Below are 14005 nucleotides of genomic sequence, written 5' to 3' on the forward strand. Positions count from 1 at the left end.
CTGTCTCTGTTTTACAAAGGCGAGACGTATACCCCCGTCAATATTTATACAGCGATGAAGTGGTGCTCAGAAGGTTGGCAAGACGTATCGACAATGACCATACGAAACTGTTGGAATCACACTGGTATTGTGTCGAAGATGGATTTATGATTTGTACTTAATTAAGGTAATACAAAGTAGTACATTTGGATTCCATCTGCTCCTCTATAAATATTCGCAGCTCGTAGACTCTATATGGTCCACCCCGCCGAATACGAGGTGCACGACTGTATTACATCACGTAATTTACAAGCAAATGTAATGAATTAATAGAGGGTAGAATGCCACAATACATGTACAGTACTACTGTAACGTTAGTAGAATATTTTCATCCACAAAACAACACCGAGGTACTACTGTAACGTTAGTAGAATATTTTCATCCACAAAACAACACCGAGATATTTCCTGCTTACACAAAGTTCTGCTTGTAGTTGTCCTTGGGCTGGTTAAAGCTCGAGCCGAGGTCGCTACTGGAGAGTTGGGACGCCTTAGTCTCGCGCTGTCTTGCTTCTCGCTCTGCGTCCTTGTTTTTCTGCATCTTTTGCGTCTCCTTCGCCGTCACTAGAGACGCTAGCCACACCGACCCGATAGACAAAAGGATAGCGACACTACCGACCACCATTGACAATCCCATCGGAGGTCCATACACACGTTTCGACAGACTGCTGGAGCTCTCAGAGGTATCAGACTGAGCCTCCGTGTAGCGAGGTCCGCTCCACGACGTGGACGAACACACACAGCGAGACTTGACACACGTTCCCGTCTTCAGTAACGAGGACCCGACACTGCCGCCAATAGTACAGTCGTCATTGGTCTTGCAGAATGCCTTGCCGTGCACCGTCTTGACCGGGTTGTCGTCGTCCGAAAACTCATCGATGTGGCCTTCGATTCACTCCTTGGTCGGGTGGCTCTTAGGGTCACAACCGAGCTGCATGTAGCTATCGGCAGGAAGGTCTTCGCTCAGGTCTTGGTATAGTCGGATGTAGTCGATCTTCATGTACATGGGGAACTCGTCACAGATCCGGTTCGTCTCTTCGTCAGCCCCGTCGCACCCCACGAGCTGGATAATGCCACGTTGAAAATGAGGTACATGGGCTCTTCCAGCATCACTTTGACCGGGTTCGACTTGTTCGCGTTCTGCGGGACGTTCGAGAACGCGTCAGTCGTGACCTCGAAGATCGGAGCACCGTTCAGCATCCAACGCACGTAGCCGTTCTCACCTGTGACCCACTCAACTTGGTAGACAAGATAGTCGAGATATCCACCTAAATGAATGGGCCAGTTGGACGAGATAGCATCCATCTGATAGTTAAAAGGACTCATAGTGTTGGACTTGGGTGTACTGGCGTTACGGGGCTTAGTACACATCGAGTTTGTGTTGTCAGGATCGCACAGATACGCACCCATGTACGAGTTCATGATGGGGTAACACGTGCCATTGGAGTTGATCCCCCAGTGGGCTTTTCCCTTGTTGTCGATAAGACCCATGTCTCCATTGACATCCATGGACGCAGGACAGGTGTCAGCTGTGCATGTGTTGTCTGTGATTCCTGTTTCCACAGATTTGTTCACTGTGGTGAAGTCTTGCTTGGCACTGGCATCAGGTTGGCAATAGTTGTTGGCGCCGTAGCGGAGACCTTGGTACCACGACTTGTGGCCACGCATCTGCTGGAAATACGACGTCGGTACGTCAATGACGTTGGCTCCTTTCGTTTTACAGTCGTACGAGTACACGCAGAACGGACTGGTCGCATCAGCTCCTTTAGCGTCCGCAGGGAAAAGACGAAAGTCGGTGGGCATTCCTGGAGCGATCTGAAGCGATGAAGAGATGGCTAAGCCTCCACCTTCCAGGACATCGATCTCTGGAGCTCCACGTCCTTGAATCGGGTTCAACTCATAGCCAGGATCATCGTCACAGGCGCCGATACGTTGGAATTCGGGGTTGAACACGTCCGGCTCGCATTTGTTGTACGAGAATGGCCACATGCGGTTCGTCGAAGCCGAGAAAATGGCTCGACCGAGGTTTCCCATCATCCAGATACCAGGCCACGTCGGGTAGTAGGCTTTCGTAGCCACTTTACCAGACTTTCCCAGTGCTAAATCAGGGTTTCCAGAACGGCACCGGGAAGTTGAGCTTTGACTTCCAACAAACCTCCTTGGAAACGAAACTTGTTCCAGGACTGCACCATTCCAGCTCGGTAGTAGAAATACGCGTCTTCGAAGCCAGGAGGATACGTGTACATGTTGTAGACGGAGATGGTCTGCGGTTCGTCGGACACTTCGATGTAGAAGTAGCACGTGTCGCCGTCGCACTTGGTACTTGTCATGTTGTGCGCATAAATCTCCAACGCTCCGTTCACACCGTCGGGTTTGTCCAAGGACGTCCACAAGTGGTCGTCACCTGGTCGGAAGCTGCGGTTGGCCACGTTGAACTCGTCACTCATGACGAGGTCCCATTTCCTTCCACGAGAGTTAATGAGCGTTTGTCGGTCGTCGGGCGTGTCTGGGTCGGCCCAATTCTTGATCCCTGACTTGATCGGAAACGACGAAGACGTCGAGCTGTTCTTAGCTGCCGCGATAGTAAACGCAGTCGCAGTAGCTGCCTAAAGTGTACCTAGCCTCATCTTGAGATACGATCTCAAATATTCGCTCTCGGTGGAATGGAGCAAATTCGTAAATGAACTGGGAGACTGCAACTGAATCGTCAAGACAAGAATGTAGAAAGAGAGAGAGTTAACGGGTTGCTGGTGCACTCGCACGTGCACTGAATCTTCCCATTTTATCTTGTCCATCTGTGTAGCCACCTGAGCACGAACACTAAACGCCGTCCAGAAACTTGGTGGAGAGACGAAAATCCGCATGTTTGTGTACTACTGAGATTGAGACGCGCCAGTTGTTTGAAGTGTGGATGGGAGATACACAGCAGTTTTTATTTACATTTCTCTAGCGTCCATCACTTTGCTTTAGACAAAGTTCTGGCTGTAGTTGTCTTTGGGTCTCTGGCCAGTTGAGTTGCCGTGGTTGACACTACCGTCGTCGATACTATTAGCCGCCATTTTGGCCTGAGCGCTCGTCTTGGTCAAGAGCGCCGCCTGCTTCTTCATCGAGGCTATACTCATGTACACCGAGACGATCGACAAGAAGACGATGACGGCAGCGACACCCATGGACAAACCCATGGGCGGGCCGTACGCACGATTCGACAGACTACTGGCACTCGAACTGGTCGATCCAGCCAGCGCCGTCGTACAACGCGGACCGCCCCACGACGTCGAGTAGGTGCATTGGCAGCGGTTCTTGACGCATTTGCCAGTCTTTAGCGCCGACGTGCCGACGTTCCCGCCAATTGTACAGTCGTCGTCGATCTTGCAAAAGGCTTTTCCCGACACTTCCTTCCACGGGTTGTCGTCGTCCACGAACTCGTCAATGTGCCCCTCGATCCACTTCTTGGTGGGGTGACTGGCCGGATCACAGCCGATCGACATGTAGTTGTCGTCCTCGAGGTCGTCTCCTCTGTCCTGGTACACTCGAATGTAGTCGATCTTCATGTACATGGGGAACGAGTCGCAGATAGCGTTGGTCACGGGATCGTTCCCATCGCCTCGGCACTCCTGGCCTGGGTTCGGAGGCGTCGTACCCCACGATCTAGACAACGCCACATTGTAGATCATGTACATGGGCTCTTCCAGCATCACCTTCTCCGGGTTATCCTTCTTGCTGTTCTGCGGGACGTTCGAGAACGCTTCGGTCGTGACTTCGAACAGAGGCGCACCGTCCAACATCCAACGCACGTAGCCATTCTTGCCAGTGACCCACTCGATCTGGTAATTGAGGTATCCCAAGTATCCACCCAGGTGAATCGGCCAGTTAGACGAGATAGCGTCCATCTGATAGTTGAATGACTTCATCGTGTTGGTCTTGGGTGTGCTCTCGTTACGTGGCTTCTCGCAGTTCTTGTCCGAATTGTCAGGATCACACAGATACGCCCCCATGTACGAGTTCATCAGCGGGTAACAAGTACCGTTCGAGTTGATCCCCCAGTGCGCAGACTTGGTTTTGTCGATGTAGCTCAACTCTCCGTTTACATCTCCAGACGCTGGACACGTATCAACGGTACACGTGTTCTCCTTGATGCCGCCCTTCACCGAAGCGGCCACAGTGTCGTAGTCTTGTTTCTCTGAAGACACTTGTTGACACTGGTTGTTCGCCCCGTAGCGAAGACCTTGATACCACGACTTGTGGCCACGTTCCTTCTTGTAGTACGCTGTGGGCACATCAATCATATTGGCGCCAGGAGTCAGACAGTCGTACGTGAACACACAGTACGGGTTGGTGACGTCAGCTCCCTTCGGGTCTGCGGGGAAAAGACGGTAGTCCAGAGGCATACCGGGAGCAATCTGCAGTGACGAAGAGATAGCCAAGCCACCTCCTTCGAGCAGATCAATCTCAGGAGCCCCACGACCTTGGTTCGGGTTCAAACCGTAGCCCGGGTTGTCGTCGCACGCACTGATACGCTGGTTTCTCGGGTTAAACACGTCCGGCTCGCATTTGTTGTACGAGAACGGCCACATGCGGTTCGTTGAGGCCGAGAAAATCGCTCGCCCCAAGTTCCCCATCATCCAAATACCAGGCCACGTAGGGTAGAACTTGGTTGTCTTGACTTTACCGGATTTTCCAAGGGCCAGGTCGGGGTTACCGGACTTTTCTGTCACCGCACCAGGGAGTTGAGCTCGTACATCGAGCATCCCTCCTTGGAAGCAGAACTTGTTCCAGGACTGCACCATAGCCGCTCGGTACCAGAAGTAGGCATTCTGGTACCCAGCAGGACGCGTGTACATGTTGTAGACGCGAATGACGTTCACTTCGTCCATGGTTTTAATGTAAAAGTAGCACGTGCCGTCGTCGTCGCAAGCGGTACTTGTCATATTGTGCGAGTACAGTTCTAGAGCGCCATTCACACCGTCGGGCTTCTCAAGCGACGTCCACATGTGGTCGTCTCCAGGACGGAAGCTGCGGTTCTTGGTATTGAACTCGTCACTCATTACCAGGTCCCATTTCCGACCGCGAGAACTTATATACGTGTGACGGTCTTTAGGGGTCTCCGGATCCACCCAGACCTCGATCCCTGACTTGGTCGGGTGCGTTGTGCCCGATGAGTTCTTGGATGCTGCCTGTACTGTCGATAGAGTGACTAGAGTCAGCATGACAGCCAGCCACGACACAACCGTCGTGGACCTCATATCTGCAACAATTAGTCAGGCAAGTGATACGGTACCAATCCACACGCGCTGATTAAAATACCTTGCTGTGTCTTGGATAGTAGAACGAGATCTTGCCTGGTGAAATGCGATAATCTTCTCGCTCCTTTTTGCCAAGTGGCGAGCCATGTGGCCTGGGCTGGGGCTGGCCTCTGCAACGACCACGCGAGCAATAGCGAGTCCCGCACGCCAGTGCGGTTTGTCTCCTTTCTGCTACGTTGTAAGCTTCGGATGATTTCTTACACTGATGACCCAGCAATTAAAAATTGTTTAGAAAGAACAATTTGCAAGGGGATCAAATATGATGGCCTCAAGTGGCTTTAAAAATAAAACGAACAGATCGCAGATATATAAGGGTATTATAATATAAGATTAATTGTTTTGAAGGGCACTTCTGTGCCCGTAACGTGTTGTTGTGGCGGCCAAAAAAAAATGTTGGTGAGCGTAAAGGCATCGATCACGGGAAATCGACAGTCGAGGCTTGACACAAGCAGCGAAAGAGCTTGAAAATTGATTTGGCCGCTACGGTACAGTACATAAGCGGTACAGCTAGCTATCATTGATCAGCTCACCATGTTTGCTTTCGCCTTTGGTTGTTAAGTACGTGGTCATGCTTGAGGAGCGATGACAAGGCCGTCTGCGCGGCTGTGGCTCGTTCGAACAGCGTGTAAGGTGTTGTGCTGATCCGCCCACTTTCCACACTCACAAACAGCAAAAGCTCCCACCTGCTGTCTCTCAATTATTGATCACGACAACACGGACAATTGCCGTGCTGTCGTGATCGATAATTGAGAGACAACACCGTGTTGAACACGGGTACAGTTTTGTATCCGCTTGCTCGAATTGGCTCGGAACTTCTGCCAGAAGTGACTCAGAAGTTCTGGGTCGGGCAACACTCTCAGTACAATACTGGTACATGCATTAGTTCGTGTCGATGTACTTCGAATTATTAATACTAGTACGCTGTCTTTGCTTGATTGCAGGATGCTGTCATCTTAACGGTGAGATAATAGTGTCAAACTTCAATGGTGATGGCGACTGTTATTCATGCACAATAAGTCTATAACTCGTCGCTCAGATCTATTATAACATACAGCGTTTGGGAATACAGTACTGGAGCCGGACACACACCAACCCTACGAATGTGTCTTCTTCAGCACGTCATTATCTCGCGGACTGCTGAGGAGCTACGGGAGCAGATTCTTGGGGGGCGTTGACAGGGTTCCTCAAAATTTAATTTAAATGGATTTCTTCGCTTTATGAGAATAGATACCTGCATGGTAGATCAGAAAGCTGCAAATAAAGAACTTGTGCTGCGACTGTGGCGCATGAATATCTGCATCAAGACGTGATCGTGTTACTTGATTATTGGCTTTGGGGAAAACATGCTCCTCGAGCGTTGGGTAGGTGTCAGAGAAGCGTCAGACATGGCTAAGCAGCAAGAGTTTGTAGTTTGACTCAAACTTTGAGCAGGGGTCCCGAAAAACTAATACTCATAAAAATTAATTCAAATTCAAATTTTAAATTCAGATTATAAGTTTTAAGCTTCAATTCATTGCTGAATTGCACCAATTCATTTATGAATACACAGCCTATAGGCTCCACAACCAACCCTTAGCCCCCCACCATTCATTGTGTATGCTCCCTAGCAGCTCTATATACGTATGTCATTCTTAAATTATTTTTAAATTCAAGCTCTCACCTCTAAGCTCTCAACCATTTTTTCGGCTTGCAGCGACTAGTCAAATCTGCTCCATGCTTTTCACCACAGTCGGAGACAAGATCCATACCTGCACGACATGTGGCAAGACCTACAAGAAGGGAAATGGCTACACAAACCTACTAAATCACCTGCGTCGCAACCATGCCGACTACGAGCAAAAGGACCAGGAAGCAGCACGCCGTCGAATCACCTAAACCTACACCTCGTCATCCAGCGATCTCGAGATTTCTACCGCTGGCTGGAGTGGGCTATCTCCGGGCGGCCCCCGTTCGGGTTCGTTGAGCACCGCCACACGAGACTGAATTCCGCTCTCTCTACAGTCTCTGAGGACACTCTGTCAAAGTACGTAAGGCTAGTGAGTGAGGCTGTCGAAGCCCGAGTCGCGAACGATCTTCCTGACTCGTTTAGACTCGTACTGGGCTGGTGGACTAGTAGCAATCGTCACTATGTAGCAATCATTGCGGTGTACGACACAGTTGGTAATACCGGTAATACTAGTATTCGGGCTTCAAGTGACTATTTCGACGACTTGGAGTGCACGTCCCACCGGTTCCTACTTTTGGCGCTCTCTCCTGTTAAATCTAAGGAAGATCTGAGCGCACAGAGTCAGATCAACCTCGTTGCAGATACTCTCTCTCTCTCTACAACAAGCCCTGGGACTCGGTTAACTTCATGGTGGGAGATAACTGCTCGGTGAACCAGTATATTGGTAACAAGGAAGGCGCTATTCCCTTGATCGGCTGTGCTAGCCACATATTTAATCTGGCCGTGAAGGATTTTCTAAAGGAGGAGGACGAGGTGATCACGAAGATTCACGCGCTGATGCCCAAGCTCTGGACTATCAAGGGTAGAGCGATGTTACGCCGCGTCTCCCATCTGTCTCCGCTCCTGCGGAATGAGACCAATGGTCGAGTACGTACGAGATGGTCGAGAGGTACGTGAAGCTCCACCCGTCCATAGCTCAGCTGGGTCACGGAATACTTGTTGAGCATGAGGTGCAGCCTTTGCTGCTGCGGCGGGCCGAGCACGAGCGCGCCAAGGAGTTGATTGATGACCTAACTGCTTTTGAGGCGATTACCAAGACGTTACAAAAGTACTATCGGTTGTGCGGCGGCTTTTCGACCAGTTCATCAAGCAATACCCGTCCCTGAAGCCTCGGCTAGCTGTGACAGCTGCCATCGCTAGCTTTCCCGATTTAGAACAAGGTGTGGTCAAGCCGCAGAGGAGTGAGGCACTAAATTTGGCTGAGAGGACAGCTTGTGCAGAATTTAGAGCGCCAAGTTTGGAACAAGCACCCGTAAGAGGCGCAGCCGACTCGTCGACTGTCAAGGCCGCCTTCAAGAGACGCAAGGTTGCCAAGCGCTCGCACTTCGTGGATGTTGCCTACATCCCACCGACTTCGAATGAGTGGGAGAAGTAAGGTGTTTCTTAAGCGAAAACACATTTTCAGTATATATTTTTTTAAAGGATCCCTGGGCGTCGAGCGCGAAGCGCTTTCAAACAGCTCGCGTGAAACGCACCCGCACTTGTACAGACACTCGACAAAGTACATGCTCTCATCAAGAGCAGCACTCACAAACGTTTCCTCGATCGTCTCAGTAGAACCGTCGCCAGTCTTGTAAGGAAATTCCACGATCTCGGCACAATTGCCACTGGCGGCATTTTCAAAGGATTCGTCTACCACATTCGACGAAATAGATGCTGTGGTATACAACAACTCTACGACATTGACCGAGCTGCTTCCCGCTGCCTCCAGGAATACCTCAATAATCACGTCAGAAGAGTTGCACCCTTTTGCGTACAATAACTGCACTACGCCGACTTGATCGGCGATGTTCGAACATGGGAGCCCTTAATCTTTAGCTGCGCTCAATAACACCTTAGCCGTCACTTTATCAGAGATGGTTCTCTTGCCATCCAGCACTTTAAGCACTTCGAGATGACTATCACCACCCACCACAATCTTTGCTTTCTAAAGCGTTGAAGACGCAATCTGGTACCCTTCAGAGTAAAGTTGCTGGATAGCTTCAATTTGACCACATCCTGCTGCGCATTGGAATGCCTCTGCCAGCATATAATCGTCAAATTCTCGTTTGGCTCGCAGATATTCATAATTGCTGCGTAGCCGGCTTCAGCGGCAACTATGAAAGTCTTGTTTATCGCTGCCGCACTGCATCTTGCCCCCCCCCCCCAATAAGAGGCCGTGGAAGAGCTCGTGCGCAACCCGTATCGCCAGTTCATGTCTCTAATTGACCTCACATTGCTATGCGTTGGTAAAATGGAACCAGGGCCGCTGAAAAATAAATGGCACTTTCAAAAATGGCCATACATATTATTTCAATTTTTATTAGCCATTAAAAATTGTACATCATAATTTATGACACCAAGGTACTATTTTGAATACATAATTTATGCGAATGTACAATTCATACTTACGTTAGTATGCAGAAACGACTGCCCTCCCCAAGCCAGCCATCTATTCTTCCTTCTCTCGGACACATTGTCTCCTCACTTTTTAAAATTCTTTGTTTGCTACAAGCTAAAAAACACGCCTAACGCCATGCTTTCTACGCCTCGTGCCGGTGCAGCCTTTTCTAACCCTCAGATTGCGATCTACTTCTTTACATCATGCCGAGATCAGTATGATGAGACTGTGCCTGAGTACTTCCGGTGCCGCTGCAGCAAAGTGCACGAGTAGTCGAATCCAAATGGCTTGATCAACCTCCTGCATGTGCGCAGACAGGTTCTGTGGTGCACTATACCCGTCGCACCGGTCTGGCTGGCTCGAGTGGATCGTGAAGGCAAATCTGTCTTTCATGTTCCGTGAGAGTACTCTCGCTCGCCGGTAAAGACTACTCTTACTATTTCTGATAATTATAGTACTAAAATCGTATTGCTTTGATTAGATGCACTTCCTTGGAGCCAATCTAGGTGGAAACGCTACGCACACTACTCGTAGGCGTCACCCGTTCCGTGGAAGCTGCTGTTGCGGCGGAGTTGCCAGATGGTTTTGGCCTTATGTCCGATGGGTGGACTCGTTCATCCGAGCATTTCGTCGCAGTGTTTGCGTACTGCGATCATAATGGTGCTGCTAAGACTGCGCTTCTTATCATGGCCTCGGTCATCGACGAGCCGGACGAGGACATGTCAGCCCGCACCCACCGCGCTTATCTAGTGAGAATGCTCGAAAGATATTATAGGAACGATCTAAGCTGCTGCCAGTACGTGGTTGGGGCCAACTGTTCTGTGAACAGGAGACTCGCAACCATAATGCAAGTGCCATTCGTCGGATGTGCTAGTCACCGACTAAATCGGGCGGTTCAACAACTTTTGGCAAAGCACGACGAAGATTTGGCTGCTGTGCAAGGTCTGATCTCAAAGATGCGGACGCTTAAGCAGTCAGCGAAACTTCGGTAAGTACTATTAATTTTACTATCGATTTTTAAATATGGTACTGATATCATTTCGTTTTATAAATACGCGACTGATATGGTTATTTAGTTTTTACTAGATTTATTACTTTACTTCGGTAACTCATTCGTCAGGATACCCGCTGAGAATCCACCTTCGCACTGGTGCATCGCTATTTTTCCCTGTTGGAGGTTTTAGACCAAGAAGAAGAATAGCCCATGGACTTGCTATTGTCTCCGGCGTGAAATCGCCGGCTCAAGAATCTCTTCGTAGACCTCAAGGACTTTGAGTCAGTGTCGAAATCCTTACAAGGGGAAAACGTGAATATACTGGACGCGCGTGTCTGGATCGACGGGCTCATGGAAGTCCAGCCTGCGTTCGCTACTTATATCGGTACGGTTTGCTTTGTTTCTAGTGCTTTATAATACTTGCTAAATCAAACTGATACACACCGGTCGTCGGACAAACATCGTTCACAGCCCAGACTTTGGTTCGGGCTGTGTCCGGGTTCTTAAAGGAAGTGGAGCACGTCTCACCACAGCAGAGAAGCGGGCGCTTCGTCCTTGCCTCCTGACGGACCCAGACAATCACAAAGAAGAAACCGATAATGAGTCTCTTGTGCAGCGGCTTGAAGCAAGAGAATCCCGATACAGCCTCGCTAGCAGCATTCCGGCTACCTCAAACAAGGTGAAACGGTTCTTCAGTGCTTCTCGCACAACACTTGGGCAAGAGCGTAAAGGCTTGCAGCCCATTACGCTGGAAATGACTCTTTTCCTGCGAGAAAGCTCCCGTTTTTTATGCTTCTACTGTGCTGCAGGAGATAAATCCCGTGGTAAACATACACTCGAGAGCGCCAGCTTGATCGCCAGCAGCTTTGAAAAAAAGGCTCAATGTTTTAGGCCGCCTATGCAAAGGCCTCTCTAGCTTGCTGAGGAGATAGCTCTTCTCGGTCGCACAGAAACTTGACCACTTCGGGGTATCCCTCACCGGCTCCATACCCTAGCAACTGTCTAGGGACGAGCCCAAAAGCTTAAATCCTTCGATAGAGTACAGGTACTTAAGCGCGTCCACTTGGCCAAATAATGTCGCCATCACAAATGAGACAACCCAGAACCTTATGATAGTAATGCGCCATTTGGAGTTATGAAGATAATCGCCTTTAAAGTTAGACCATTGATTTTCGTACCTAAAAGAAGTCTTGAGAAAACGACCGATATGTGGAACGGTCACTAAAGCGAGCTCACTCAACAACAGCCCGTTCAGAAGGTGTCCTGCCAGCAATGCACCGTCAGCTTTCGCCCCAGCATCCAGCCTCTGCGGAGTCTTCCGCCACGATGCAGGTGCCCTCCAGCGCCTTTCCTACCAGCCCACCGGTGTCCAGTATGGCCCCTCTTTCAGTGACTTCGGAGGCTACACAAACCGTGAGTGGCTGGCGCAGGATATTAACAACGTCGACGCTGAGCCCACCCAAAACAAAGCAGAGGAAGAAGAAAGCGACGAACCTGACGACCGTGGTGAAGAAGACTGGAGTGATTCTGACGATGCTGACGATATCTCTCGTGATGAAGAAGTGCTAACCGGGGAGAGCGAACCTGAAGAGCAGGAAGCGCCAAGCGAAGAGCAAGGCCACAATGCCAAAGCAGCAAAACGAGCTCGTCTGGATCACAGAGCAGGAATGGCCGCCGCTGCTCAAGTCAGCCAGGACCACCGTGGTAAAAGTACTGAAGCGGAGGACACGCACGCATATAAAAAGACAAAAAACTGAAGCAAAGATCGGTGAATGCTAAACAGGAAGATGTCTGTTTTAAAGGGATACTTAACTTCCATCAGGAAACCAATTGGTTACTTATCGGCAAATTGTCACTAATTATGTGTTTCAGATGAACGCTCAATTTAAAGGTGTTCCGCTCCGAATTAGACAAAATGAACGGCACCATTCGCTCCGCAGTCGAATTTTACGTCTAGAGTCAGGAAAAAATCGTTTTTCGGGCTGGGACAGGAGACAATTGTTTTGAGAGGCTGTAACTCGGTGAGATTTTGGCTCTAGCGACTACTCAGGGGCTCAAAATAAAGATGAGATACTCGCCTTTAGAACCAAGTGCTTAAATCGCGATTCGTTCTTAGGTTCATTAGAATTATTATGCTTGACGTTGTCTCAAATACGCCGTCCAAACCCTCAACATCAAAGTCTTCTTTCGAATGAAAGAACCTCATGATCTCAATCTGCCCAGCACTTACAGCGAATTCGAGCGGATTACACGTACAGTACTGCACCCTGTTTTCGCGCCCTTGGACCTTTGATAAAATTCCGGATGTGATGGTCTTGAATCCAAATGAGCTTTAATTTGTAGACTAAAATCTTGTTTATTTGCAGATTCTACACGGTCCACCCCCGCGAAAACGGGGTGCAGTACTATACCAGATAGCGACAAAGAGTCAAATTTGCCATCATCGTAGAAGAGCGTGATAAACTCCGAAGTGGGCCACACTAACCAACGCTTGTCCCAATGAGGAAGGTTTGCTACGATTATAGGTGTACAAGTACAAGTAGTTGGCAATATCAAGGTGGCCAGATTTGACTGCAGTGGCCAACGGACAATTTTTATCGGACATTATCTCTTCGTCGTCACTGTCGTCATGGTCATCACCATCTATGGACTCTTCTTCTCCCTTGTCCTCTGCATTGTCCTGGTTGCTCTCTATGTCGCGGTATAACTCGTTTCCATAATTTTCGTTGAGAAACTTGACAATCTCAAATGAGTCATTGTGCGCTACCATTGCCATTGCGAGATACCAACTCTTTCTGCTTTATGAAAGTCAAAATTCGGCTGTGCAAAATCTAGATCGATCAACCGAGGATGGCGCCCCAAGCGAGCGTCTAGGAAAAGGGCAGAATTTTGCAAATTGGATTTTGCAATCTTTTGTTGTCCCTTTTCTAGTGCGTTCTTCAGCCCCTCACTGATATCCCACTAAATACTGAAGCTCCACAAAGGCGCAAAAGCTCCAATTCTCAAGTGCCAGCAAGTGTGCGCGGCCACAACCTGCTCGTCGCTTTCGTATTGGACTTAGACAGTCCTACTATCTGTATACCGCCACTAAGACGCCGGAATGACCGAAAATTGTAGCAATTTCGGTGAGTTCATGGGCCGTTTCGATCGTGGATGTCGCGGAATTTTGGCAACGTCAAAAGCGTCTTGAGTCACTGCATCTGATTGGTCGCTGCTGTTTCTCTCGCAGCTTCGGCGCCCGACATCGCGAGCTCGGAGATTAAGTTTATTTCCTTGGAGAATCTCGCGGGGCAGCTGCATCTGTCGTGAGCACTTGAGAGGAGCCCGCGCTCTATCTGGCAATACTTATTAATACATGCTCACACGTCAGTTCCAAAACGTGTCAGTTACATCGTGGGCATTTTTACTCTTTTTAGTAAGTAAACATATTATGAAACGACTACTTCTCTAGCTTATCAAAACATTTTTAATTTGTCTTTCTGACGGCATGGATTCCCAAATTTAGAAGTATGTCGATTGGCGTACTAAAAAATGATCCAAAGGCAATGTCGTTAACGGACCAGT

General features: G+C 49.2%; 3 protein-coding genes across 3 annotated transcripts; 1 reads left to right on the forward strand and 2 right to left on the reverse strand.

Annotated features, from left to right (window-relative positions):
* Positions 1-450: 450 nt before the first annotated feature.
* On the reverse strand, positions 451-2485 carry PITG_20867 (beta-glucan synthesis-associated protein, putative; the record flags this gene model as incomplete). Its single annotated transcript, XM_002895454.1, has 4 exons — positions 451-923; positions 966-1071; positions 1116-2116; positions 2164-2485. The coding sequence occupies 4 exons, from the start codon at positions 2483-2485 to the stop codon at positions 451-453; spliced, it is 1902 nt and encodes a 633-aa protein (XP_002895500.1).
* A 519-nt stretch (positions 2486-3004) lies between these two features.
* On the reverse strand, positions 3005-5394 carry PITG_20868 (beta-glucan synthesis-associated protein, putative; the record flags this gene model as incomplete). Its single annotated transcript, XM_002895455.1, has 1 exon — positions 3005-5394. One exon carries the CDS (start codon positions 5243-5245, stop codon positions 3005-3007), a length of 2241 nt encoding a protein of 746 aa, XP_002895501.1.
* A 4739-nt stretch (positions 5395-10133) lies between these two features.
* On the forward strand, positions 10134-13750 carry PITG_20870 (uncharacterized protein; the record flags this gene model as incomplete). Its single annotated transcript, XM_002895456.1, has 8 exons — positions 10134-10196; positions 10223-10243; positions 10362-10435; positions 11058-11120; positions 11688-12145; positions 12808-12838; positions 13416-13459; positions 13671-13750. The coding sequence occupies 8 exons, from the start codon at positions 10134-10136 to the stop codon at positions 13748-13750; spliced, it is 834 nt and encodes a 277-aa protein (XP_002895502.1).
* Between the last annotated feature and the right edge of the window lie 255 nt (positions 13751-14005).

Source organism: Phytophthora infestans, genomic scaffold, assembly GCF_000142945.1.
Source record: "Phytophthora infestans T30-4 supercont1.174 genomic scaffold, whole genome shotgun sequence".
In the NCBI taxonomy this organism is placed as follows: Eukaryota; Oomycota; class Peronosporomycetes; order Peronosporales; family Peronosporaceae; genus Phytophthora; species Phytophthora infestans.